A 26,826-nucleotide genomic window follows, 5' to 3' on the forward strand; every position below is an offset into this window, starting at 1 on the left:
AAGTGAGGCTGTGGCTCCAGTGTAGGGTGGTAGCCTTGAGCTGAAGAGCCCAGGCACTAAGTCCAGGCCCAGGGGTAGGGGAGTAGTCTTGAGCTGAAGAGCTCAGGGACAGCGCCCAGGCTGAGTTCAAGCCCCATGACCCCCCAACACACACACAAAAAGAATCTCATGGATTTTCCTGCCCAAGGATGGCTTTGAATTGTTATTCTCAGATCTCGGCCTTAGGGTAGTTAGGATTACAGGCATGAGCCACCAGAGCAGGCTCTCATATTCCATTCATCTTTGTTATTCAAAGCAGGATTTTCTTTTTCTTTTCTTTTTTTTTTTTTTTATTTGCCAGTCCTGGGGCTTGAACTGAGGACATGAGCACTGTCCTTGGGCTTTCTCAAGGCAAGTACTCTACCACTTGAGCCACAGCACCACTTCTGCCTTTTTCTGTGTATGTGGTACTGAGGAATGGAACCCTGGACTTCGTGTATGCTAGGCAGGCACTCTACCACTAGGCCATGTTCCTGGCCCCTAGCCCACGATTTTCTTTCCTTTGGATTCCAGTTTGTGTAGAAACTGGAGAAAAATAAAGTTCTATTATTTTTATTAGGTTGCATATCAATGTTTAAGGTGATTTGCAATAGAATCCAGGATGTGAGGAAGATTATACTCCTATTGGAAACCCAACTAGTGAAAGAATAAACCCAGTCACTAGCCAGTGTTGGTGGTTTACACTTGTCATCCCAGCTACTCTAGAGGCTGAGATCAGACGATTGTAGTTGGAAGCCAGCCCAGGCAGAGAACCCATGAAATTCTTAGCTCCAATAAACTAACAAAAAGCCAGAAACGGAGCAGTGGCTCAAGTGGCAGAGCACTAGCTTTTTGGTAAACAGCTAAGAGACAGTGTCCAGGCCCTGAGTATGACCACACACACTAAAAAGCACATTACCCTGAACTAAAATAGAAATTCATATTCTCAAGTCAATTTTAACAAATGCTGCAAAAACAGGAAAGGATTATATATAGTTGAAAGATGTGCTCATCTTGGCCAGGGAGAATTGAACGTTTAGGAGGGCTCCTTGATGAAGTCATGGTGTCATTCTGAGGGATTGTCTTCAAAGGGAGGCAAGCTTTAGGAGGACTAATTATCATTGGAAATTCCAGATACCCGAAGCTGATTGACTCGCACCCGAGGTAGATAAAACATCTTCTCGTGAGGGCTGGTGCCGCAGGCTCTGGTCTGTAATCCTAGTTACTCAGGAGGCTGACAGCTGAGGGTAGCGGTTCAAAGCCTGCCCAGGCAGGATGGTCCATTGAGACTCTTACCTTCAAGAAACTAATCAGAAAAGGCCGGAAGTGGTGCTGTGGCTAAAGTGGTAGAGCACTAGCCCCGAGTACAAATAAGGCTCAAGAAAGGAGTATATATGTATGTACACACGCACAAGTCAGGGTGAGGGAAGCATTTGAAGACGAGCGAGCTAAGCCGTTGGCTTCTCCCGCCAAAGCTCAGCCTGCCCCCTAGGCTATCTCGCGATATTTCCGCACCGCTTCAGCTTTTCCTGCTTGGCGGGAACTCTCCGGGAAGAGACTGCGAGTTCAGCCGGAAGCTTCTGTCGGAAGTGACGTCAGCAGGCCCAGAATCCTCGCGGAGACCCGCGTACTCGCGTTTCGTGTGCAGCCCGGCGTGGGGCGCGTGGTAGCGTGCAGCGAGTTCGCTGCGGGGAGGAGTGGGCGTCTGTGCCCGGCCGCGGCCCGGCGGCCCTTTTTCGACCTTTGAAGTTGTGTTTTGATCTTTGGTCCTAAAGACTTCTCGGCGGCCCGCGGGCCCCTTCACCGACCCTCACCATGTTGGTGCTGTTTGAAACGTCGGTTGGCTACGCCATCTTTAAGGTAGGTGGGAGGTCGAGTCGTGTGAGGGAGAATTCCAGCGTTGAGCACGCGAGGGGAGGTAAAAAGACCGAAAAAGAGGCCCAGATGGCTCAGGATTTTGTGGGTAGTTTTTAAAGCCTCTGAGGCACGGGTAATGGGTGGAAAACCAGAGAGCTCGGAGTCTGCGGTGAACACGTGGTCCCGCCGTTTGGGATCTCTCCGTTCTCCTCTAAGTTTCGGTCCAGTCAACGAGGTGGGACAGGAGTCGCACTATGGAGTCTTGCAGATGTTGGGGTCGACTTGGGATTTTACTGTAGCTCTTAGGGCGCTGGAGATCGAACTCAGGCCCCTCGCACGTGCTTGGCGAGTACAGTCACTGATCACCCGCGCGCTCCCAGGTTCCGATTTTAAATGGGAGTGTTGCTAGGAAAGATCGGAAACTTGGAGATGATTTGTCCATGAGTAAAGTTACTGTATGGAGACGAGGTTACCGGAAGGCAAGAAAAGGATTTTTTTTCATATATTTTTATTGTAATTAATAGAAGGGTTATATTATATTCACCAGATAGAAGGTGCATTACTTCACATACATTGATACCCTTTTTCATGCCTTGGTCCCCGTTTAAGAAAAGGATTTTAAGTGTGACGTTTAGGGGAGAAAACTGCTGATTTAAAAAAAAAAAAGGGACAGGGTTTTTTTGCTTTTAAAAACTTAAGGGCGGGGAGTTTGGCCTAGTGGTAGAGTGCTTGCCTAGCATGCATGAAGACCTGGGTTCAGTTCCTCAGTACCACATACATAGAAAAAAGCTGGAAGTGACGCTGTGGCTCAGGCCCTGAGCTCAAGCCTAGGACTGGCAAAAAATAAATAAAATAAAAACTTGTTAAAACGGGGCTGGGAATGTGACTTAGTGGTAGAATGCTCACCTAGCATGCACGAAACCCTGGGTTCGATTCCTCACTCCCAAAAGCCAGACTTGGCACTCTGGCTCAAGTGGTAGAGTGCTATCCTTGAGCAAGAGAAGCCAGGACCCTGAGTTCAAGCCCCAGGACTGGCAAAAAAAAAAAAAAAAAAAGGTTGCAAAGGGGTTGCACTTACATAAGTTGGGTAATAAGTGGACTTTTTTTTTTTTTTTTTTTTGCCAGTCTTGGGGCTTGAATTCAGGGCCTGGGCACTGTTCTTGGGCTTTCACAAGGGGAGCACTCTACCACTTGAAGCTTTTTTCTATGTATGTGATACCAAGGAATCTAACCCAGGGCTTTGTGCGTGCTAGGCAAACACTCTACCACTAGGTTTTGTTCCTGGCCCCATAAGTACACTTACTTTTGCACACCATCCCTCTCTCCCTTGCACTCTCCAAGTTTTTCCCTCCCATCCCCACACACAAGTGGTTCATTTACAGCGTAATAGCTAGTGAGCACTGCTGCAGTTGTTCACCCTTTTCCTCCCAGAGACAGAAAAGCAAGACAGGAGATTATAAAACAAAGCCAGCAACAACAGAAAAGCTCTTGCTTACATTCCATTTTGATAAATATTGTTGTGTATGATCAGATGCACATATGCATTGTGGCTTTGTTTCTCCTAGGAATATCCTTTGATATTACTGTATGTGATTGTCAGAGTATTGTACAACTTACCATGTTCAGGTTTTTTTGTTTTGGTTTGGTTTGGTTTTGGCCAATCCTGGGGCTTGAACTCAAGGCCTGACCACTGTCCTTTGGTTTTCTCAAGGCCAGAGCTCTACTCATTTGAGCTACAACATCACTTCTGGCTTTTTCTGTGTATGTGGTACTGAGGAGTAGAACCAGGGTCTTAGTACATGCTGGGCAAGCACTCTACTACTAGGCCAAACTCCTGGCCCATCAGGGTTTCTTTAATAGGGAAAGTTTGATAGGGGAAGTCTCTTACAAGTTCATATTGCAGGCCTATTACTGAAATGTATAGTACAATGAGTTATATTAAATGTTTTCCATGTTCCACAGACCTTAATGAGTTCTGTGGACATAGGCATGATGAGGCAAAAGGTGTTGGTATACGAATAGGATTACAGGTGTGCTCACCCAGTGGTAAACATTTTAATGCTAATAAAGGGAATGCATTCAGTGATGAAGAGGTAGTTTAGCAATAGAACTCAAAACATGATGGATTTTCCTTCAGATGTTTCCAGCTTCCCTGTAAATTAGGCAGCCTGGCATAATAACACATTTCTCTGTCTCTTTGTTATGTGGCCTGAACTCTGGACCTGGTTGCTGTCCCTGAGCTCTTGAGCTCAAGGGTAGCTAGCACTCAACCGCTTGAGCCACAACCCCATTTGGGGTTTTCTGGAGGTTAAGCCCCATGACTGACAGACAAGAAGAAAAAAGAATGTAGCCATGTATGTCTAAACTGTGTTTAGGAGGGGAGAACAAAATTTTATAATATTTTCTTGCAGGTTCTAAATGAGAAGAAACTTCAGGAAGTTGATAGTTTGTGGAAAGAATTTGAAACTCCAGAGAAAGCAAATAAAATGTAAGTAATCTTGAATTTTACTCCCCTCACTTGATTTGTATGTTATATTCTGGCTTTTATCTGTTATATTCCGGTTTTTGTTTTGAAATCTATTCTGTTTTGAATCTTTTTGCTTTTTTTTAGATATAACATAGGCCATCAGAACTAATTTATAAATTGCATTCAGTGAATGGCAAAGAGTGTTTAATTCTTCTCCTACTAAAATCTAAAAAAGTAGGTGAGAGAAGACGGCCTAAGAATACTATATCTTTAAGCCATGCCTCCAACCCCAAGAAAACATTTGAAGCTTGTTTTAGCAATTATTAAATCCAGTGAAATACCATATTAAGCAATTTGAAGAATAAAAATCATAACATTTGTAGTGGTAAAAACTAAATGTTCATTACTAATGATAATTGCCTAGTGATAGCATGTCTAAATTTGGACAGATCTTACAGTACACTGAAGTACTTCACCTAAGGAGGTTTTGTTGTTGTTGTTGTTGTTGTTGTTGTTGTTGCTGTTGTTAATGTTCATGGAGTTTGAACTCACTGCTTAAGCAGTGTCCCTGAGCTTTTTCACTAAGGTTAGCATTCTGCCATTTCCAGTTTTTTGGTAGATAATTGGAGATGAGAATCTCATGGTCTTTCTTGCCTGCATTTTGAACCTTGATCCTCAAGGTATCAGCTTAAGTAGCTAGGATTACTGACATTAGCTACCAGCACCCAGCTTCAGAATAATTTTCAGTCCTGTTTTTACAATATTTTGGTGTCTGTGTTTATGTAAGCATTCAGAGACATAAGTAAATGTGACATTTGAAACGGGGGTAGGATAGTGGAGAGCACAATGAAATTACTATTTTTTTCTTTAAATCTTTGTTTGGCAAATATAAAAGCATATTTGTTTGCCCAGTAAAAAAAGAACATTTGTTTCAAGAACATTGGTTTGACTAGTCAAATAGAAGACTAGTGTTTCTTCTTGAGTTAAATGCTTTTCTGGGTTAATCTGGTTCATTGTTGTCAATGATGTATTCCTGTTGGGACTGAATTTAAATGATCTGACTCAAAAATTCGTCACTACCACTGAGACAACAATGAATGAACTATTTCTGTATTTTTTCACTATGTACTCCAGGCTGCAAGACTCATCAAACTCAAAATAGTGGCATTCACACTAAATGAACAAATTAGTGTCATGAGGGTGTGTGTGTGTGTGTGTGTGTGTGTGTGTGTGTGTGTGTGTTTAATTGGTGATAAGAGTCTCACTTTAGTGCTCTGGCTGGCTTTGAACCATGGTCCTCAGATCTCAACCTCCTGAGTAGCTAGGATTACAGGTGTGATCCACCAGCGCCCAGATAATACACAATATTTCTTTGCCAGCTGTGTAGCTTTGGGAAAATCACTGTGCCATGTATAACAACTTACCTTTTCTCTCTCTCTCCTTTTTTTTACATTTTTAGAGTAAAGCTAAAACATTTTGAGAAATTTCAGGATACAGCAGAAGCATTAGCAGGTAAAGTAAGATTGGATGTGATGCTTTCTTTTTTTCTCTATTTTGAATCTTGGTGATTTGTTTTCTTATTTAAAAACTTTATACTTCTGAGTTAACCTTATTCAATGTTGTCAATGATGCATCCTCATTGAAACTGAATTTAAGTGATATAACTCATTCGTCACTACCACTGAGACAACATTGAGTTAGCTTTTTTCACCATAGGGCTGGTTCCCTCCCAATGTGATGAGAGGTGACACGTGATTAGATTGATCTCCCTGTGGATACCAGCAACATAATGCTCAAGCACAGTTCATTAAAAGCTGTCCTACAAAGGACCAAGGTAATGTGGTCAAGTACACAGCTCTGATCATTTTAATAAAAGAGTAAAGTTGAGAATAGCCAGGATTTACAATTGAAGAAATAACTAATAATAAAGCTCTCTGGGAGTATGATACACATTTTTAGTTCCGAAAAGCACATCACAGGCTGGGAATGTGGCTTAGTGGTAGAGTACGTACCTAGCATGCATCAAGCCTTGGGCTCTATTCCTCAGTACCATATTAACAGAAAAAGCCAGAAGTGGCACTGTGGCTTAAGTGGCAGAGTCTAGCCTTGAGCAAAAGAATCTCAGGGACAGTGCTCAGAACTGAGCCCAAGTCCTAGGACTGCCCCCCCAACCTCCCCCAAAAAAATATCACATCAGTATTACTAAAATGGTAGGAAAGTTAGCAGGAGCTTGGATTTTTGTTTGGTTTGGTGTTTTGTTTTTTGTTAGTCCTGGGGTGTGAACTCAGGGCCTGAACACTATCCTTGGGCTCTAACACTTAAGCCACAGCACCACTTCCAGCTTTTTCTATATATGTGGTAATGAGAAATTGAACCTGGGTTTTCTTGCGTGCTAGGCAAGCACTCTACCATTAGGCCAAACTTCCTGCCCTGGATTTTTTTTTGGGGGGGGGGACACAAAATACAATAGGTATAGTTTTATATAAAAGAGCATCATTACATTATCTTCACACATTTTAGTGATATAGAGGAGATGACTTAAATACTCCCCCCTACTTTTTGGGGGCAGCAGTCCTGGGCTGAAGCTCAGAGCCTGAGCATTGTCCTTGGACTTTCTCAAGGCTAAAGCTCTACCACTTGAGCCTCAGCACCACTTCCGGCTTTTTTTCCTATGTATGTGGTACCGAGGAATTAAAGCCGAGTCTTCGTGCATGCTAGGCAAGCACTCTACCATTAGGCCAAACTCCTGGCCCCTAATTTTTTTTTGGGGGGGGGGGGGGAGTGGTGAGTCATGCGGCTTGAACTAGGCCTGTGAGCTGTCCCTGAATTCTTCAGGTCAATGCTGCCACCCTATCCTTGAGCCAAGCCTCACTTCCCATTTTTCAGTGTTTATTTGGAAATGGGTCTTTTTTATTTGGCAATATGGGCCTTTTGTTCCCCAACTGGCTTTGAACCTTGATCCTCAGATCTCAGCCTTCTGAATAGCTAGGATTACAGACGAGAGCCACTGCAAGCCATCTCACCTTTCCCCACAAATAACTTACTAATAAACTACAGGGACAATATACTTGAGTCTCAGTATGAAAACTGAGGCCCATAATAGCTATGTTAATGGCCTATCCTTGCAGAATGTTAAGCAATGGGTCCAGTTTGTTTTTAGTTTTTTAATTTTATTACTAAGTAATTGTACGAAGAGTTCGCAATTTCCTAAGTCAGGCTGTGAGTATGATGCTTCTTAAAAATTGTTATTGTAAAGGTGAGGTTCAGGGGGATTTTAATTACATGAGTCAAATGAGTATTTTTTCCCTCTTTTTTTGGGGGGGGGTGGGTCATGGGGCTTGAACTTGGCCTAAGTGCTGTCCCAGAGTTCTTTAACTCAAGGTTAATGCCCTACCCTTGAGCCACAGCCTAACTTCCCAGTTTCTGGAAGTTAATTGGAGGTAAGAGTCTCATGGACTTTAGTGCCTAGGCTGGCTTTGAACTATGATCCTCAGATCTCAGCCTCCTGAGTAGCTAGGATTACAGGCAAGAGCCTCCATGCCCAGCTAACATTTTCTTTTATGCAATGTCTTTTGTTCCCTCACAATGCTTTTGATCAGTGTTACATCATTCTTGTTTTCCCCCTCCCATCCCTACTCTTAAATTATACAGTTCAGTTTTTACATAATGTACATTGACTATAATGAATGCATTTGCACTCTTCCCCCATTATCTTCCCTCCCAAATGTGTTTGATTCCTGGTATTTATTAGTTGTTTAGAGGAGTTATAGGGTATGTCATTTCTTAGTTTTGTGTGTGTTTGCATAAATCCCTGTATATGTTTATGTTTTAGAATCTAGCTTCCATTTAGGAGGAAAAAAAGCATGTTCTGTTTGTCTCTCTGTGGCTGACTTCATTTAACGTAATTTTTCTAGGTCCACTCATTTTCTTTCAGATGATAATGTTCTTACAGTAAAATTCTATTGTATATATGTACCACATTTGCTTGACCCATTCATCCATTGTAGAGCATCTGTGCTATTTCCTTCACTTAGTTATTGTGAATAATGAAACAGTGAGCATGAATGTGCAGATGTCTTTATCATATCCTAACTTGCAGTGTTCTGAATAGTGTGCCTCGATCTTCCTGTCTTCCTTTCCCTCCCTCCCTCCCTCCCTCCCTCCCTCCCTCCCTCCCTCCCTTTCTTTCTGATTCGCTGTGGGGCTTAAACTCTGGGGCCTGGGCACTGTCCCTGAGCTCTTTAGCTTAAGGCTAGCACTGTCCCACTTGAGCTGCAGTGCAGTGCCACTTCTGGTTTTGTTGGCTAGAGATAAGAGTCTCTGACTTTTTCTGCCTGGGCTTGCTTTGCACCGTGATCCTTAGCTATCAGCCTTCTGAGGAGTTAGGATTGCAATCGTAAGTCATTGGCATCCCAGCCATAGGTTAGTTCTGGGTTGAGTTTTTTGAGGAATCTCCGAACCACCTTCCAAAGTAGCTGTACTAGTTTACATTCCCACCAAAAGAATTACAGGGTTCCTTCTCCCCTGCCCCAGACAGTTCCTCTAGCATTTGATATCTTATCTTACTGGGGTGACATAGAATTGCAGGTTGGTTTTTTTTTTTGCCAGTTCTGGGACTTGGCCACTCTCTAGAGTGGTAGCGCTCTACCACTTGTGCCACAGAGCCACTCTGCCAAGGGACTGTCACTGGAGAATTCCTGCCTGTGAAGATAAGTTCTAATATTTCTCCTATTCCTGTAGTTGCTTAAAGGTTTCAAGCCTGTCATTGAGATCTTTGATCCATTTTGAGTTGATCTTGGTGCAAGGGATCAGTTTTAGTCTTTTTTTTTTTTTTTTTTTGCCAGTCCAGGGCTTGAGCTCAGGGCCTGAGCACTGTCCTTGGACTTTCTCAAGGTTAGAGCTCTACCACTTGAGCCTCAGCACCATTTCTGGCTTTTTTCTATGTATGTGGTACCGAGGAATCGAACCTGAGTATTCATGCATGCTAGGCAAGCACTCTACCACTAGGCCAAATTCCCAGCCCCAGTTTTAGTCTTAACTCTATGGATGTCCATTGTCTTATTTCCAGCATGTATTTTTTTGCCCAGTTTATTTTTTATATAACTGGTGCAAGGGCACCAACACTTCTGTAAATAGCCTCCTACAGCCATAAACATAACTATAGTAATGTAATGGAGAATTATTTTGGATAGATCTTGTAAGCGTGAATTCGCTTTCTCCCAACTCTAGGGGGCATTGTTCACTCCTGGATTTGTGAAGCAATGCTGCATTCCAAGTAGCCTCTCTTCTGGATTTTTTGTTTTTCTTTTTCTTTTTTGTCTTTGTTTTGTTTTGGTTGGTCATAGGGCTTGAATTTGGCCTGGGTGTGGTCCCTGAGTTCTTAGCTAATGGCTTCTGTTCTACCCCGTGAGCCACAGTGCCACTTCCGGTTTTCTAGTAGTTAATTGGAGATGAGTTAATTGAAGACTTTAGTGCCCGGTGTTGGCTTTGAACCTCGATCCTCAAATTTTACCCTCCCGAGTGAAAGGGTATCAATGTATGGGAATTAATGCACCATCTATCTGGCAAATATCATGTAACCCTTCTATTAATTACAATAAAAAATCTATGAAAAAAAATTTTTTACCCTCCCGAATAGCTAGGATTATAAACATGATTGCCCGCTATTCTGTATTTTTTTTTTTTTTGCCAATCCTGAGGCTTGAACTCAGGATCTGGATGTTATCTCTGAAATTATTTTCCTCAAGACTACTAGCATTGTACCATTTTGAGCCACAGCTCCACTAATTGCTTTTCTGAGTAGTTTATTGAAGAGCCTTTCCTCCCTGGGCTGGCTTTAAACTACCATCCTCAGATCTCAGCTTCCTTAGTAGCTAGGATTATATGTGAACTATTAGTGCCCAGCTTCTTCTGGATTTATTTCTTTTTTTTTTTTTTTTTTTTTTTTTTTTTTTTTTTTTTTTTTTTGCCAGTCCTGGGCTTGAGCTCAGGGCCTGAGCACTGTCCTTGGACTTTCTCAAGGCTAGAGCTCTACCACTTGAGCCTCAGCACCACTTCCGGCTTTTTTCTATGTATGTGGTACCGTGGAATCAAACCTGGGTCTTCATGCATGCTAGGCAAGCACTTTAACCACTAGGCCAAACTCCAGGCCCCTGGATTTATTTCTGTCTGTTAAATGTTTAATTTCTCTGGAGGTATTTCTGGCCAATTCTCTCTCCCTCACCCCCTCTTTCCCCCTTATTTTGCTGAGCTTTAACTTTATTTGGAGGTCATCAATTTTTGTTTTTTTTTACTGTTTTTTTTTTTCTTTCCATTTTAGAACCCAATCTTGGATCCCCTGCCATGTGTTAGTTGACAAACTAGTCCCTAGTCTCTGCCATTTAGTTATTTCTTGTTTTTCATGGATTTAAACTTTAAAATAATGTTTTCTAATTGTTTCAGTTAGCCTTCTACCACTTGACAAAATGCCTGAGCAAAATCAACTTTAAAGAGGATATATTTATTTTGGCTGGGAATTTTGAAGGATTCCATTATGGTTGCTCAGCTCTGTTAGTTTTGGGACTGTGGTAAAGTTAAACATTGTAGAAGAAAGTTTGTGATAGAGTCACAGTGCTTAAGTCATGAAGGAAGCAGGGGAGAAGAGTGGTCAATGCCCTAGTGCACCCTTTGAGGTCACACCTCAGTAACTCAATTTCCCCTCTGTCAGATCCATCTCCTGACAGTTTTGCAGCTGGGGATGGAGCTGTTCACAAATGAAGCTTTGTGGAATATTATGTTTGAACTTTGATCAGTTTTTATTAAACATATTAAGTGGATAAGCCTAATGTTTGCCCAAGCACAAAGTTCATTTAATTTTGTTGATGGGGTCTGAACTGGGTCAGGGTTTTTTTTGTTGTTGTTGAAGTCTTAACACTACCACTTTGAGCCACAGGGCCACTTCTGGTTTTCTGGTTATTAATTGGAGATACAAGATTCTCACAGACTTTTTTTGTCTGGGCTGTCTTCAAACTGTGATCCTCAGATTTCATAAGCCCAAGGCACAGGTGCCTGGCTAGGCCTTACTTACATGGTACCGAGGAAACAAACCTGGGTCTTTGTGCATGCTAGGCAAGCTCTAGGCCAAGCTCCCAGCCCCCCTGAGTTCCTTTTTGCAAAAGGCAAACACTCTACCACTTGAACCACAGCACCACCTCTGAGTTTTTCTGTGGTTAATTAGAGATGAATGTCATTGACTCTCCTGTCAGGGCTGGCTTCAAACCATGATCCTCAGATCTAAGCTTCCTGAATAAGTAGGATTATAGGTGTTAGCCACCAGTGCATGGCTAGGCAAAATTATTTATTTGTTTGTTTGTTTATTTGTTTATTTATATTTTGTAGAGGGACTTGAACTCTGGGCCTGAACATTGTCCCTGAGTTCTTCAGCTCAAAGCTAGTGCCCTGTGACTTTGAGCCACAGTGCCACTTCTAGTTTTCTGGTGGTTGATTGGAGATAAGAGTTTCATGGACTTTAGTGCCTGGGTTGGCTTAACTGTCCTCCTCAGCTATCAACCTCCTGAGTAGCTAGGATTACAGGCTTGTGCCAGCAGCACCCTTATGGCCGATTAACCACCAGAAAACTGAAAGTGGAGCTGTGGCTCAAACTGGTAAAGCCTTGAGCAAAAAAAAGCTCAGGGACAGCATCCAGGCTGTGAGTTGAAACCTTGTGACAACAACAACAAAATAAAAAGCAAGCTATAGAGCTCTGGCTCAAGTGGAAGAATACTAGCAAAAAATATAGCAAAAGAATATAGCAAAAAAAAAAAAAACAAACAAACCTCTGGCTTTCTAGTGGTTAATTGGCTAGGCAATTGTTTTTAATGGAGGAATTTGGGGGAGGTGCTAGGGCTCAGACTCAAAACACATTGTGGGCAAGCACTCTAATATTGAGCTAGGGTTTTACCCAAAGCTTTAAAAAGGAAAACTGCCTTAAGGAATCAATGTATACGAGGTTAGAATTGAAATATCTAGGTATAGTAAAGATGATTGCAAATTCCAGGTCAGCAAGACCCCCTGTTAGAAGGAAGAACCTAGCAAAAATGACATTAATCCTAGTAGCTTATACTTGTCAGAGCTGTGCTATGTAGCCAGATGCCTTTGTCCTCACCTTTAATCTTCTCAGGTAACATAGAATGGATACAGGTGGAATTATAAACTAAAGTCAGTACCTGGATAATACTGCAGAGTTCTTGAGTATAGAAATAGGAGTGCCTAACTTTTCTGCCATGGATATTTAACCTCATGCAAATTTAGGTGTTAATTTTATTTTGGGTTTGGAAAACAAGTTTTCCATTTCAGAATGTTTACATCAAAGGTATGATGGGCTGGGCATAGTGGCTCAGGCCTGTAATCCTGGCTACTCAGGAGGCTGAGATCTAAGGATCAAAGTACAAAGCTAGCCCGGGCACTAAAAAGTCTGAGACACTTAATCTCCAATTAACTACCAGAAAACTGGAAGTGGCGCTGTGGCTCAAGTTAGTTGGTATGGTGGTATCCTGGAGCTGAAGAGCTCAGGGACAACTTCGAGACCCAGAGTTCAAGTCCCACAACCAGCAAAAAGAAAATCATGATACATCTGGATTGGTTATTAGCAGAGAAAATACCTCTGTATAGGGTAGCATCTTCGGATCTCAGCCTCCTGATTAGCTAGGATTCTGTAATTGAATGTCCAGTCATGCAATCAGTTTTGATGTGATTGTTACACACCTTGGACACTGAGTAGTTTGTTTCAATGCTTTTTGAAAGGAAATACTTGTTATACTGTAAATTAGATAATAAGCTTTTAGTTAAAAGTTGGTGAGTAAGTATTTCTTTTTTCTTCCTGAAAAGCATTCACAGCCCTCATGGAGGGCAAAATGAATAAGCAGCTGAAGAAAGTTTTGAAGAAAATTGTAAAAGAAGCCCATGAACCTCTGGCGGTGGCTGATGCTAAACTGGGAGGAGTCATAAAGGTAAAATATAGGGCTGTTGACCATTCAGTGGTAAAAATTAAGTCTGTTATTAGTATTCATGTAGCTGTGGATTTGACCCCCAGCACCACATAAATATGTAGAGGAGGTGGTTTTCGGGGATTCTTGGGCTTGGTCATTTATAGTTTGAGAAGTATCAGTAGTTTTAACATATGCAAAATAATTTCAAGAAAGCCATTTTTCATTTAATAAAATTGTTATTGTAGGAAAAGCTGAATCTGAGTTGTATCCATAGTCCTGTTGTTAATGAACTTATGAGAGGAATTCGATCACAAATGGATGGATTAATCCCTGGGGTAGAGCCACGAGAAATGTCAGCCATGTGTCTTGGATTGGCCCACAGGTAAGAATAAAATCAACTTTGAGAGCACTGTTGTACAAATAGTACAGTTATTCCATATAACGATATGAGGTTGATGGTATTATGTAAAAACTGGTGCTGGAGATAAACCCAGCTGACAAGTAGTCAAATCAGGATTGGAAACCATATTATCTGGCTGTAATGCCTACACTTTACACTTTATTTATATAAAGTATAGAGATTATTTATTGTCCATTTTGGTACTGGGGATCAAACTCAGAACATTGCACTTGATAGGCAAGCACTTTTCGTAGAGGTTTTATACCACAGTTTGATTCATTTTCATTACTTTTTTTTTTTTTTTTTTTGCCAGTCCTGGGCTTGAGCTCAGGGTCTGAGCACTGTCCTTGGACTTTCTCAAGGCTGGAGCTCTACCACTTGGGCCTCAGCACCACTTCTGGCTTTTTTCTATGTATGTGGTATAGAAGAATTGAACCTGGGTCTTCACACATACTAGGCAAGCACTTCACACATACTAGTCTACCACTTGAGCTACAGTGAGTGCCACTTCCAGTTTTCTGGTGGTTAATTGGAGATAAGAGTCTAACAGACTTTCCTGCCCAGCCTGGAGCTCAGCCTCCTGAATAGTAAAGAGGACTGCAGCCATGAGCCACCAGTGCCTGGCAGCTATAATAGTTTTAAAAGCCTTCATGTAAAAGAAATGAACAAATATAGCTTGCTTTATTTTGTATTATCCTATTTGTTGTTCACAAAATAATTCATGTTAGGAAAATGCAGCTTTGATTAAAACAGGAAAAATGCACCTTACAAAGTTTGTTCAAGCCCCAGAAACAACAAAAACAGCAACAAAAAAAATCCTTGAATGCTATGTTTCTAATTTTATTCCATCTCTTTTTCCCCCAGCTTGTCTCGGTATCGACTGAAATTTAGTGCTGATAAAGTAGACACAATGATTGTTCAGGCAATTTGTAAGTACAGTAAATGGAAAAATTTCATCCATTATTGCTATTGAGACTTGAGACTTATTATTTTATAAAAGACAAAGATGAACTAGAGCTTTTATTAAATATAGAAAACAGGGAAACTACCCATAAATTTACTGGTTGGAAATATGACTAAGAAATTTGTTGGAAGTCATGTGACTCACATTATTAGTATTATATGAAACTGATTCATTTGTCTTTTTCCACAGATACTTGGCTTTATAGTTTTGATCCATGTCAAAGCATAGTACTTTTATTGTTATTATATACTCAAAAGACTTGAAACTAGCGGCTGGGAGTTTGGCCTAGTGGTAGAGTGCTTGACTAGCATGCATGAAGACCCAGGTACCACATACATAGAAAAAAATCTGGAAGTGGTACTAAGGCTCAAGTGGTAAAGTGCTAAGCCTTGAGAAAGTCTAAGGACAATGTTCAGGCCCTGAGCCCAAGCCCAGGACTGGCAAAAAAGAGAGAAAAAAAAAATACTTGAAACTAGGACTCAGTCTCTTGTGTTACTAGAGCCACATTCATAGCAGTGTTGTATATAATAGTCAAAAATGGAAGAACATAATATTTATCAATATGTATAAGGTTTAAACTAACACCTGCTGGGCAGACATTCATCAGTCCTTGAAATTAAATTCTTTTTTTTTTTTTTTTTTTTTTGGCCAGTTGTGGGAACTGACCTTGGCCTGAACACTGTCCTTGGACTTTCTCAAGGCTAGAGCTCTACCACTTGAGCCACACCACCACTTCCAGCTTTTTGCTGTGTATGTGGTATCGAGGAATCAAACCCAGGTCTTCGTGCATGCTAGGCAAGCACTCTACCACTAGGCCAAACTCGTGGCCCCTTGAAATGAAATTCTAATGCATACCACGATGTGGATAAGCTTTGAAGAATTAATACACTGAACTGGGAGTGGTGGCTCATGCCTATAATGCTAGCTACTTAGGCTGGGCAACAAAGTCGGTGAGACTTATTATTGAGGTAATGTATAGAGGGGTTACAGTTACATTGACCAGATACTAGGTGCATTACTTCTCCCATTATGTATATCCCTTATGTTTTTATCCCCATTTTCCTCTCTCCACCTCTTCCCTATCCTATTTCAAATAAACATATATACAATATGCCAGGTAACAAAGTCAGATACAGTAACAATATGAGATTAACCAACGGGCAACAAAGGAAAAGAGAAATAACATAGTACATTAAGAGCAACAATCACTCAAGGCAACGCTCTTGTTTCCGTATCCTAGAGATCCTTTCATTTAGTCTTACCATATATGACCTTATGTATCTATGTTTTCTGCTATTGTTATCCTGTGCTGGGAGAGTCCTAATTACTACAAATGGCAGAAACCATTGAGCCTATGTTCCTTTGGGTCTGGCTTACTTCACGAGAAAAATAAAAATAAACCAGACTAGGCAAAGCACCAGTGACTCCTTCCTGTAATCCTATCTATTCTGGAGGCTGAGATCTGAAGATTTTGAAGTCCACCTAGGCAGGAAAGTCTGAGACTCTTATGTCCACTTAAAGCATCAAAAAATACTGGATGTCTGGTGGCTCAAGTAGTTGAATGTTGATCTGGAGTTCAAAAGAGACAGTGTCCAGGCCTATAGAGTTCAAGCCCCAGGAGTGGCAACTAAAAATCCAAGCTCAAAAGAACAAATGCAATATTATTCTATGAGAAGTTATGTATAATTAGCAAATCTACATAGAAAGTGGTAAATTAAGTCTACTCTTATAAGGATAGGAACAGTGAGTCAGTAAGGGTGTGAAGTTTTCAGTTGGGACCCTTGAGATGTTCTGGAAATGGATGGTGTTTTAGTGAACAATATTGGCATTTACTTAGTATCACCATCTAATATTGACTTTGATTAAGGGCAAAACTTAAATATCTTAAATAATAAAATTTTTCTAAGTATGCGTTTCTGTTTTAATCTACTCTAGCCTTACTGGACGACTTGGATAAAGAACTGAACAACTACATTATGAGATGTAGGGAGTGGTATGGTTGGCATTTCCCTGAATTAGGAAAAATTATTTCAGATAATTTGACATACTGCAAGTGTTTACAGAAAGTTGGTACGTATTTATTCTTTTTTGTGGATCATGGTACTTGAACTCTGGGCCTGGGCACCGTCCCTGAGCTCTTAGCTCAAGGCCATACCCTGAGCCACAATCCCACTTGACATTTTCTAATGATTAATTGGAGATAAGAGTCTCACTTTCTTTAGTTCCTGGGCTGGATCAGTTTCCTGAGTAGCTAGGATTATAGGCGTGAGCCACTGCCCCCAGCTGTTATTATCCTTTATAATTGGTTATAGCCCCAAATAGTAATTATGTCATTTTTGTTTTAATGGCCTATCCAGTGGGAAACGGAGTTAGCAAATTTTCTTTTTCTTTTTTCTTTTTTTTTTTTGCCAGTCCTGGGCTTGGACTCAGGGTTTGAGCACTGTCCTTGGACTTTTCTCAAGGCTAGCATTCTACCCCTTGAGCCTCAGCACCACTTCCAGCTTTTTTTTTGTTATGTATGTGGGGTACCGAGGAATCGAACCTGGGTCTTCGTGCATGCTAGGCAAGCACGCTACCCCTAGGCCAAACTCCCGGCCCCCCAAATTTTCTTTTTCTTACTTGACTTTTGTTCATAGCTGGTGCCATGGGCTCCAAATTTTTGCTGAGTTAGCAATAAGATTCTCAAGGGTTTGTTTGCTGGATTTGTCCTTCCCAGCTAACCCTGGACCTTGATAGCAGAGCTCATCCTCTTGAGTAGTTAGAATAATAGAAGAGAACTATTAGTGCCTAGTGACTTGGGAAGGGTAACATTCTCTTACACACTAATTTTTTTTTAATCTAATAAGCAACCTTTGCATAAGGAAAACTAGTGGATCAAGCTTCTTCACTTTGTTTTGTTTAGGCACCATTTTCATTGGCTTATGCTACTTTTTCTTTTGACTGATGGATTTTATATCATTTGCTGAGGAATGATTCTCCCTCATCTTCTGCAAACATTTCATAGGCGATAGAAGGAACTATGCCTCTGCCACACTTTCTGAATTACTTCCAGAGGAAGTAGAAGCTGAAGTAAAAGCTGCTGCAGAGATATCTATGGGAACAGAAGTTTCTGAAGAAGATATTTGCAACATTCTGCATCTTTGCACCCAGGTAAATTAAATCTGTACAGAACATGTTGTCGTTGCAGTTCTGTAATAATGTTCTGATGGCAATGATGATTTTTACACTCTCTTCACCTGAAAGCAAATATGAGGGTATTCAGTCACTACCTCATCTGATGCCATCTTGGGGGGGGCATTAAAAAGTGGAGTAATTTGTATGATTAGCGTTGTCTGAATAGGAACTAATAACCATTCAGGAGGCTGAGATGAGAGAGTCCAGGTTCAAAGCAAGTGTAGCTCATGATAGGATATCAGTCTTGAGAGCAGAAAAACTGGGGAGACTGAGGCCCAGACTTCAAGCCCTAGTAAGGAGACCAAAAAGGTAAGGTTTAAAGGTATGACAAGTAACTGAGTTTTATATTTATACCCATGATCTTTTATCTCAAAATTTGAAGGTAGTTATGCAGTAATCCTAGAGAAGGATGTCATGTCTAGCCTTTGGAGTTTTTTAAAAAAAAATAGGATAGAGCAGAGGGTGCCTTTGGCTCACGCCTGTAATCCTAGCTAGAGATTTGAGAAGTGCGATTCAAAGCCAGGTCTCCAATTAACTACCAGAAAAAAAAACCCAGAAGTGGCAGTATGGCTCAAGTGGAACAGCATTAGCCTTGAGCTGAAGAGCTTAGGGATGGCACCCAAGCCCAGAGTTCAAGCCTCACGACTGACCAAAAGTAAATAAATAAAAATCTTCAGGGTATTCGGAAACCAACTCCAGACAACTGTTTTTGATAGTTGAGAACTTGAAGGGAGCTTGTTTTGTTTTGAGACAGGATCTCACTGTGTTGCCTAGGCTGGCTTGATGATCAAAGTTTAAATGATCCTTCTACCTGAGCCTTCTGAATAATGGGGACTGTAGGTTTTGGCACCTTATTTAGCTGTTTTATTAGAATTCTACACTGATTTGTAATTACATCTTGTTTGCCAATTCATTTTGTTCCTTATATTAGGTGATTGAAATCTCTGAATATAGAACCCAGCTATATGAATATCTGCAAAATCGAATGATGGCCATTGCACCGAATGTTACAGTCATGGTTGGAGAATTAGTTGGAGCACGGCTTATTGCTCATGCAGGTAACTGTTTTTATATAATTCTAAGCATAAATATTTGAACTATGGTGTTTTGATATTTTACTTCCCTTACTAAAGACTATGGACCAAGTGTTCAATGATGATTTTTATTTGTTTGCCTGATTTCCTTTTGGATAATGAAGGCATTTTTAGTCACTACCTCTTCTGAGACACTTGTGTTCCACTGTGAAAATGATAAAAATTAGCATTTTTGTAATGTTACGATGTGCCTGATTTCCTTTTGGATAATGAAGGCATTTTTAGTCACTACCTCTTCTGAGACACTTGTGTTCCACTGTGAAAAATGATAAAAATTAGCATTTTTGTAATGTTTTTAATGTGTTTTAATGTGTTTAATCTTCAGCACAATATAGTTTTTAGAAATATCTATTACTGGATAAATGTTAGAAAACTCATCAGGGTGTCTTAAATATCAGCTATATAAATACTTTAATTGGAATAGCACTTGACTCTAAGATCATAATCATATGGTCTGATTTTATGGTCTTCATCCACAAACTTACATAGGCTAAATCTGTAGATACGTAAACTAATAGATTTTTTACACTTTAAACATATTTACAAGTATCCCCTTTGGTAGGGGGTGTCAGTCATGGGGCTTGAACTCTGCCTGGGTGCTCTTCAGCGCAAGTCAGTCACCTTGAGCCACAGTACCACTTCCTGTTTTCTGGTGGTTAATTGGAGATAAAAATTTCAGGGTTTTTAGGGTGGCTTTGAACTTTGATCCTCAGATATCAGCCTACTGAGTAGCTAGGATTACAGGTGTGAGCCACCTCACCTAGCTTTACAAGTGCTTTGAGTTTGTTTGGTTTTTTGTTTGTTTGAGCACAGGGCCTGGGCTGAGCTCTTGAGCCTTTTTGTGCTGAAGGCTAGTGTTCTAACTCTTGACCCACAATGCCACTTCCAGTTTTTGAGTGATTAATTAAATAAGAGTCTCATGGGGACTTTTCTGTCTTTGCTGTCTTTGAACTGTGACCCTCAGATCTCACCCTCCTGAGTAACTAAGATTACAGGAGTGAACCACCAGTGCCCAGGTGTGTGTTAAGATTTTAACTGGAATGTTTGGCAGATTTTCTGATAAAGTATTTTGCAGCACTTTGCAAGACATCTTAGTGTTATTCTGAGCTCACAAAGTTATTCTGCTGTAATTAACTTTATACATCTCTAAAGCAGTAGGAAATTTGATTTATAGAAAATGAGTCAATTTTAGAATATCGTGTTAATGTAGAATGGCAATACCAGGCAAATAGATAATGCTGATATTTGTGCTTGTCCCAGGTCAGATGAGTCATGCCTCCACTTTCTGGGTTTTTGGAGGTTGTGGAATTATTCTCATAGATCTTTTGCCTGGATTGACTTCAAACTGCAATTCTCAGATCTCAGCCTCTTAAGGAGCTAAGATTGTACAGGTGTGATCCAGTGACAACAGTGTTGCATTTTTTATACGCTTAACTTTTTTTTTGTTGTGGAGTTTGAACTCTGGGTCTTGGAACTGTCCCTGAGTTCTTCAGACCAAGACTACCCCTTGTGCCACAGTGCCACTTCCAGTTTTCTGGTGGTTAATTGGAGATAAAAGTCTCATGGACTTCCGTTCCCTATCTGGCTTTGAACTGCAATCCTCTGATCTCAAGTCTGAGTAGGTAACTAGGATTACAGGCATGATCCACTGGCACCCAACTGAGCATAACTCTTATTTTCTTGTGTATATATCTACCACATATTTCTTGTGTAAAGAGTTGTAAAGCACTTGGGTTTTCATGGAATTCAATACAAGTCTTCTGTGTTACATGAGGTTTAATTTCTTATGAGGCTATATATCTAATGTCTATAGATAGAACTTTGAAATGAGATAACCTGGAAGTACTGTCATTGTAACTACTTTTCTTTTGTAGGTTCTCTTTTGAATTTGGCCAAGCATGCAGCTTCTACAGTTCAGATTCTTGGAGCAGAAAAGGCACTGTTTAGAGCTCTCAAATCTAGGCGAGACACCCCCAAATATGGTCTCATTTATCATGCCTCACTAGTAGGCCAGACAAGCCCCAAAAACAAAGGAAAGGTGGGTTTTATTTGAAGTTGGGCCTTTTTTATATTTAAGGGGAAAAAAAACCTTAACTTTGTTTTTATTCAGTAATTGCATATTTATATTTTATGTTGTCTATTTCTGATTAGAAGAAAAAATATTAGTGAAAAATATTTTTGCACCCTTAAAAATTAGAAATTGTTTGTCTTATGAACATTGAGTTTTATGTGTATACACACAAGTATTGGTATTTGAATTCAGGGTTTGGGCACTATCCCTTAGCATTTTCACTCAAAGCTGGTGCTCTTACATGAGTCACAGCTTTTGGTGGATATGTTTTCTGCCTGAGCTAGCTTCAAACTGCATTCTTTAGGTCTCGACCTCCTGAATAGCTATAACTAATTTCCTCTTGCTGCTATATTGGAGGTGGGTGGTGTATGCTGGGGTTTGAACTCAGAACCTACTAGACAGACGTTCAATTATTACAACTAAATAACTTTTTCTAGTGCTCACCTGTGGTTGGTACACCTAACATTTTAAAAAGTCCATCCACTATTTCTGTTGTCATATGTACTTGGCTGAATGCATAAAAAGACTTAACTGAATCCTTTAATAGCGAGATGTAGGCATATATTGTATATATTGTTAGTGGCAAAAGTGAGGCTTAGACAAATAACAGATTCTGAAGTTAAATAGATTTTAGTTTTGTTCTTTACTTTGCTAGCCCTGTGGTTGAAGTCAGGGCCACTTCTGATTTTCTGATGGTTAATTGGAGATAAGATTCTTACAGACCCTTCCTGCCTTGGCTGATTTTAAACTATGATTCTATTTTGGACTTCAAGATATAACACAGTGTCACCAAGCCCTCCATTTCTTGGTGGGGAGTGGACATATAGCCTCGTTCTCCATATGTACAGAGGTAGAAGGGAAGAAGGGCTCCAGCCCCCTTGGCAACATGTCTTCGCTGCCAGCAACTTGTTTGCTGGTCTATCCTCAAGCACTAGGACATACATGATGGGGGGGAAGTGTCACCAAATAGAAACTAAAAAAACAATGAAAAAACATGGTTTGAGCCAGACAAGAATTAGTAGCTACCTGTATCATCTATCAAAGTGTCAAATAGTATATAAGCAATTTGTCATCCTGTTGTAACAAAGAAATAACAGTTGGGCTGGGAGTTTGGCTTGTGGTAGAGTGCTTGGCCTAGCATGCACAAAGCCCTGAGTTTGATTCCTCGGTACCACATACACAGACAAAGCTAGAAGTGACACTGTGGCTCAAGTGGTAGAGTGCTCAAGGTATGTAGACCCTGGGTTCAAATCCCAGGACTGGCCAAAAAAGAAAGAAATGCTTAAAAAAGAAAAATGATAAAGTGCTTACTTAGCATGCACAAAGACCTGGTTTCCATTCCTTAGTACCACATAACAAAAAACTAGAGGTGGTGTTATGACTCATACTAAAGCTCTAGCCTTGAGAAAGCACAAGGACAGTGCTCAGGCCCTTGAATTCAAACCACAGGACTGACCCCCCATAATCCTGATTTTTGTTTTTCAATAAGCCTTAATTAGCTGCAGTTTTCTCATTAGCAAACTGTTGAGAAAACTTTCCAAATGTAAAGGTTTGATTGCTTTTGAATTGATGCTTAGATTTCTCGGATGCTGGCAGCCAAAACTGCTTTGGCTATTCGTTATGATGCTTTTGGTGAAGATTCCAGTTCTGCGATGGGAGTTGAAAACAGAGCCAAATTAGAGGCCAGATTGAGAAGCTTGGAGGACCGAGGGGTAAGAACCACATCCTGCTTATTACAAGCATTAACTTTCAAAAAGCTTTATATTATGAATATTTTCATGTTTGTGAAATACTTTATACATCATTCTGTTAACAGATTCTCTGAGTATTCAGAGTATATTAAAAGCTTTTGGGGAAGGTCAGGTCAGTCTTGGGACTTGAATTCTGGGCCTAGGTGCTGTCCCTGAGGTCTTTAGCGCAAGGCTACCAACCACCCTACTCCTTGAACCACAGCACCACTTCTGATTTTCTAGTGACTAATTGGAGATAAGAGTCTCATGGTCTTTAGTGCCCAGGCTGGCTTTGAGCCTTGATCCTCAGATCTCAGCCTCCTGAATAGCTAGGATTACAGGTGACATTAAAAAAATAGCTGTAGAAGCCCTGGGGGTGGCTCACACCTGTAATCCTCTCTACTCAGGAGGCTGAGATCTGAGGACTGTGGTTCAAAACCAAGCCCGGGCACTAACAATGGTGAAACTCTTACCTCTAGAAAACCCGAAGTGGCCTTGGCTCAAGTGGGTAGGGTGGTAGCCTTGAGCTTAAAGAGCTCAGGGATAGCACCCAGGCCCAGAGTTCAAGCCTCATGACCAAACACAAAAAAAAGATGTCGTGTAACTTACTAGTAATTGTTGTTCTTTTTAGATAAGAAAAATAAGTGGATCAGGAAAGGCGTTGGCAAAAGCAGAAAAGTATGAACACAAAAGGTGAGTACATTTTACAGAATGAACAATTTTTCATTTGGATATTAATCAGGAAATAAATTTATTGATTTATTTATTGCCAGTCCTGGGCTTGAGCTCAGGGCCTGAGCACTGTCCTTGGACTTTCTCAAGGCTAGAGCTCTACCACTTGAGCCTCAGCACCACTTCCGGCTTTTTTCTATGTATGTGGTACCAAGGAATCGAACCCGGGTCTTCGCGCATGCTAGGCAAGCACTTTAACCACTAGGCCAAACTCCTGGCCCCCTGGCTTTTTTCTATATATGTGGTACCGAGGAGTTGAACCCAGGTCGTTGTGCATGCTAGGCGAGCACTCTACCACTAGGGCAAACTCCCTGCCTGCCCTTAATCAGGAAATTTTATGAGAAAAATATACAACTCAGTTGCATGCTGTTAGTTGTAGTTCATTCATGCCTATAATCCTACTTACCCAGGAGGCTGTCATCTGAGTATAGGGATTTAAAGCCAACCAAGATAAAGTTCTTGATAGTCATGAGTCTTGAATTCAGCCTGAGCGCTGCCCACTGTCTGAAAGCTCTTTAGCTCAAGGCTACCATCCTACCCTTGAGCCAAGCCCCACTTCCCTTTTCTAGAGGTTAGTTGGAGATGAGTCTGGGTCCTTTTGTGCCAGGCTGGCTTTGAACCTTGATCCTCGATCTCAGCCTCTTGAATAAGTAGAGTTACAAGCGTGAGCCACCGCCAGGGTTTGACACTCTTTAAGTACCCAAAACATTAGAATTAGAGCTGTGGTACAATTGGTAGAGTGCCTTAAGCAAAAAAGTTCAGGGATAACGCCCAGTCTTCTGTTCAACCCCAGTTTCCACTTAATCTCTTCGTATACTTTTTTTAAATGAATAAATGAAAGTTATTCAGCATTGTACAGTGACTAAGTCAAGCTAACCTTAAATTTTTTTGATAAGAATATTTCAAATTTGTGAGTAATTTTTTTTTTTTCTGTCAGTCCTGGGACTTGAACTCAGGCCTGGGCACTGTCCCTGAGCCTCTTTTGTTCAAGGCTAGCACTCTACCACTAGGCCACACTCCTGGTCCCTGAATCTTCATTCTTTTTTTTTTTTTTTTTTTTTTTGCCAGTCCTGGGCTTGAGCTCAGGGCCTGAGCTCTGTCCTTGGACTTTCTCAAGGCTAGAGCTCTACCACTTGAGCCTCAGCACCACTTATGTATGTGGTACCGAGGAATTGAACCCGGGTCTTCATGCATGCTAGGCAAGCACTTTAACCACTAGGCCAAACTCCCGGCCCCTGAATCTTCATTCTTAATAGCCTATAAAAGTTAACACCATTCATCTACAGGTCTACTTAGAATACATGGTTGATCTATATTTGTATTCATAAAACAAACTTGTTAAGAGTGTTTTGAGAAGAGTGGGCTGGGGAGACTCAAAGTGGGTGAGGTTGATTAGGATGCGTCTTTCAAAAGAAAAGGGAGGAAAGGGAGTTTGGTCTGGTGGTAGAGTGCTTGCCTAGCATGCACAAAGATCCGGGTTTGATTCCTCGATACTACATACATAGAAAAAAGCCCGAAGTGGTGCTGTGGTTCCAGTGGTAGAGCTCTAGACTTGACAAAAACCGAGGACAGTGTTCAAGCCCAGTACTAGCAAAAAAGGGGGGGTGGGAATATTAACTTTGACAGCTCTATTCTAAAAGAAAACAGCAGTAGTGTTTGTTGTAAGTATTCTCTGTGGCAGTTTGGTTTTTTTCTTGAGTTATTTCAGTTACAGATGATTTCAGGGTTTTTCTAAGATCTTTGACTCTTTCAGTGAAGTGAAGACTTACGATCCATCTGGTGACTCTACACTTCCAACCTGTTCTAAAAAACGCAAAATAGAAGAAGTAGATAAAGATGATGAAGTAATTGAGAAGAAAGCAAAAAAATCTAAGATTAAAGTTAAAGGTTAGTTATTTTTAATGATAAAATAATTACTGCTGGTTTGACAAGATTTCACTAGGTAGCCCAAACTGGCCGTTGTTGTGCTATGCTCAGACCTTAGTATCCTAGAGTGCTGATAAATATCCTACCATGCCTGTCATAATTAATTAGTCCAGATCCTTAAGATCTTTTTTTTTTTTCCTTTTTTGGAGAAAGAACCCACCATTGCATTCATGTAAAACTAATGGTCTAATAATATCTTAATATTCCATTATGTTGTATGGACAGTTACTGTTAAGTATGTCCAATTTCAAAAGACTATGTATAAGTAAAGACTTCAGTAAGAGTACAGAAACTTCCAATTTCTAAAATGTGAGCTGTTCTGTAGTTAGAAAACAGGAGTGAGACGCATGGCTCACATCTAGATTCCTAGTGAAACTAGTGTTTGGGAAGAGGTCTGGCAAAATGCTTCAAGTCTTCACATTTTTCTCTACTTAGCTGAAGAAGAGGAAGAAAATGTACTCTTAGTAGAAGAGGAAACATCTGTAAAGAAGAAGAAGAAGAAAGACAAAAAGAAACACATTAAGGAAGAACCACTCTCTGAGGAGGAACCATGCACCAGCACAGCAGTTTCTGTATGTTTTTAATTAGTACTCTATCCTGTGTTCAGGGTCTCAGTAGATTAATCTCCCCTGCCAGAAATGAGCAGATCATTGAATAAAGGGCCTTCTTTGATAGTGAAGTAAGATATAAAATTGTTTGTAATTATACCAGTTTCCCAAATTTTCTGCCTTCAAATGTGTTTGCTTGGAGGAAGAAAATATGATCTATTAAAAGTTCACTATATTGGCATTATTTTATTCTGCATTTTATTAGGGAAAGGCATCTGTCAATTACAGCTTTTTCAGAAGTATTCTTTTGTTTATTTTCAGAGTCCAGAGAAAAAGAAGAAAAAGAAAAAAAAGAGAGAGACTGAGGACTAATGAAGGAAACTATAAATCTGCCTCCTGGACACTTTATTATGTTTATATGATTTGGTGGGAATATACCAGAAGTGCTCTCCAAATACAAGAGTAGACTGAATAAAAGTGATAATCATCCATAGATTTTTTTTTCAGGCCTTTGCGACTTCATATCAATTCTGTTAACTTTAATATGTCATCAATTCTTAGAGTCATTGGGGTGTATAAAAATAAAAATATATTCTTTGTATTCTGAGGTAGTTGTGTGATCTCTTGTCTACATTTTAAGTAGAGAATTTTAAGCTCTGTATACTTTGGCATTTGATGATTGCTTTCTGATCATTATTGCTAAAATGTGACTTCCTACTGGTGTCTAGCTTAGAATTTCTCTTGGCAGGAGGTAATCAGTGGGACCAGTTTGAAAACATTGCTGTTGTGGTTTTATTGCCTTTTTTGGACTTCAGTTTGTTCTGTTTAACTTCCTTCTGCCTCTTATTTTAAATAAAGATTTGGTTTTTATTTCTCAGA

The 26,826-nt window shown here is 40.5% G+C and overlaps 1 protein-coding gene and 6 non-coding genes across 8 annotated transcripts; all 7 read left to right on the forward strand.

The window, feature by feature from the left end:
• The first annotated feature begins 1,671 nt into the window (after positions 1-1,671).
• Nop58 (NOP58 ribonucleoprotein) lies at positions 1,672-26,826 on the forward strand. 2 transcript variants are annotated; one of them, XM_090354611.1, is made up of 15 exons: positions 1,672-1,878; positions 4,287-4,363; positions 5,802-5,854; positions 13,208-13,329; positions 13,554-13,690; positions 14,573-14,637; positions 16,608-16,742; positions 17,677-17,822; positions 18,778-18,904; positions 20,815-20,978; positions 22,589-22,723; positions 23,373-23,434; positions 25,227-25,360; positions 25,835-25,971; positions 26,269-26,826. In XM_090354611.1, exons 1-15 carry the CDS (start codon positions 1,834-1,836, stop codon positions 26,317-26,319), a joined length of 1,590 nt encoding a protein of 529 aa, XP_090210737.1. In that variant the 5' UTR covers positions 1,672-1,833; the 3' UTR covers positions 26,320-26,826. The 2 variants fall into 2 exon arrangements, with proteins under 2 accessions (XP_090210737.1, XP_090210738.1); XM_090354612.1 differs by lacking the exons at positions 1,672-1,878; positions 4,287-4,363; positions 5,802-5,854 and adding an exon at positions 6,076-6,176.
• Positions 5,352-5,440, forward strand: LOC150048643 (small nucleolar RNA SNORD70). The gene has a single exon (XR_016539190.1). It is a non-coding gene; the product is annotated as a small nucleolar RNA SNORD70 (small nucleolar RNA).
• Positions 5,955-6,039, forward strand: LOC150048644 (small nucleolar RNA SNORD70). Its single transcript, XR_016539191.1, has one exon. It is a non-coding gene; the product is annotated as a small nucleolar RNA SNORD70 (small nucleolar RNA).
• On the forward strand, positions 17,876-17,958 carry LOC150048645 (small nucleolar RNA SNORD11B). The gene has a single exon (XR_016539199.1). It is a non-coding gene; the product is annotated as a small nucleolar RNA SNORD11B (small nucleolar RNA).
• LOC150048646 (small nucleolar RNA SNORD11) lies at positions 18,992-19,075 on the forward strand. The gene has a single exon (XR_016539168.1). It is a non-coding gene; the product is annotated as a small nucleolar RNA SNORD11 (small nucleolar RNA).
• On the forward strand, positions 19,113-19,186 carry LOC150048647 (small nucleolar RNA SNORD11). The gene has a single exon (XR_016539175.1). It is a non-coding gene; the product is annotated as a small nucleolar RNA SNORD11 (small nucleolar RNA).
• LOC150048648 (small nucleolar RNA SNORA57) lies at positions 21,807-21,953 on the forward strand. Its single transcript, XR_016539184.1, has one exon. It is a non-coding gene; the product is annotated as a small nucleolar RNA SNORA57 (small nucleolar RNA).

The sequence above is a fragment of the Megascapheus bottae genome, chromosome 21, assembly GCF_031878675.1.
Source record: "Megascapheus bottae isolate mThoBot1 chromosome 21, mThoBot2.hap1, whole genome shotgun sequence".
Taxonomy (NCBI): domain Eukaryota; kingdom Metazoa; phylum Chordata; class Mammalia; order Rodentia; family Geomyidae; genus Megascapheus; species Megascapheus bottae.

What these genes read in the sequence shown, in the direction of transcription:
- Nop58 (XM_090354611.1), top strand. Translation starts at nt 1,834, where the DNA reads ATGTTGGTGCTGTTTGAAACGTCGGTTGGCTACGCCATCTTTAAG. An exon ending in TACAGCAGAAGCATTAGCAG is followed by an intron (nt 5,855 to 13,207) that starts GTAAAGTAAGAT and finishes CTTCCTGAAAAG; the next exon opens with CATTCACAGCCCTCATGGAG. An exon ending in TTCTGCATCTTTGCACCCAG is followed by an intron (nt 17,823 to 18,777) that starts GTAAATTAAATC and finishes TCCTTATATTAG; the next exon opens with GTGATTGAAATCTCTGAATA.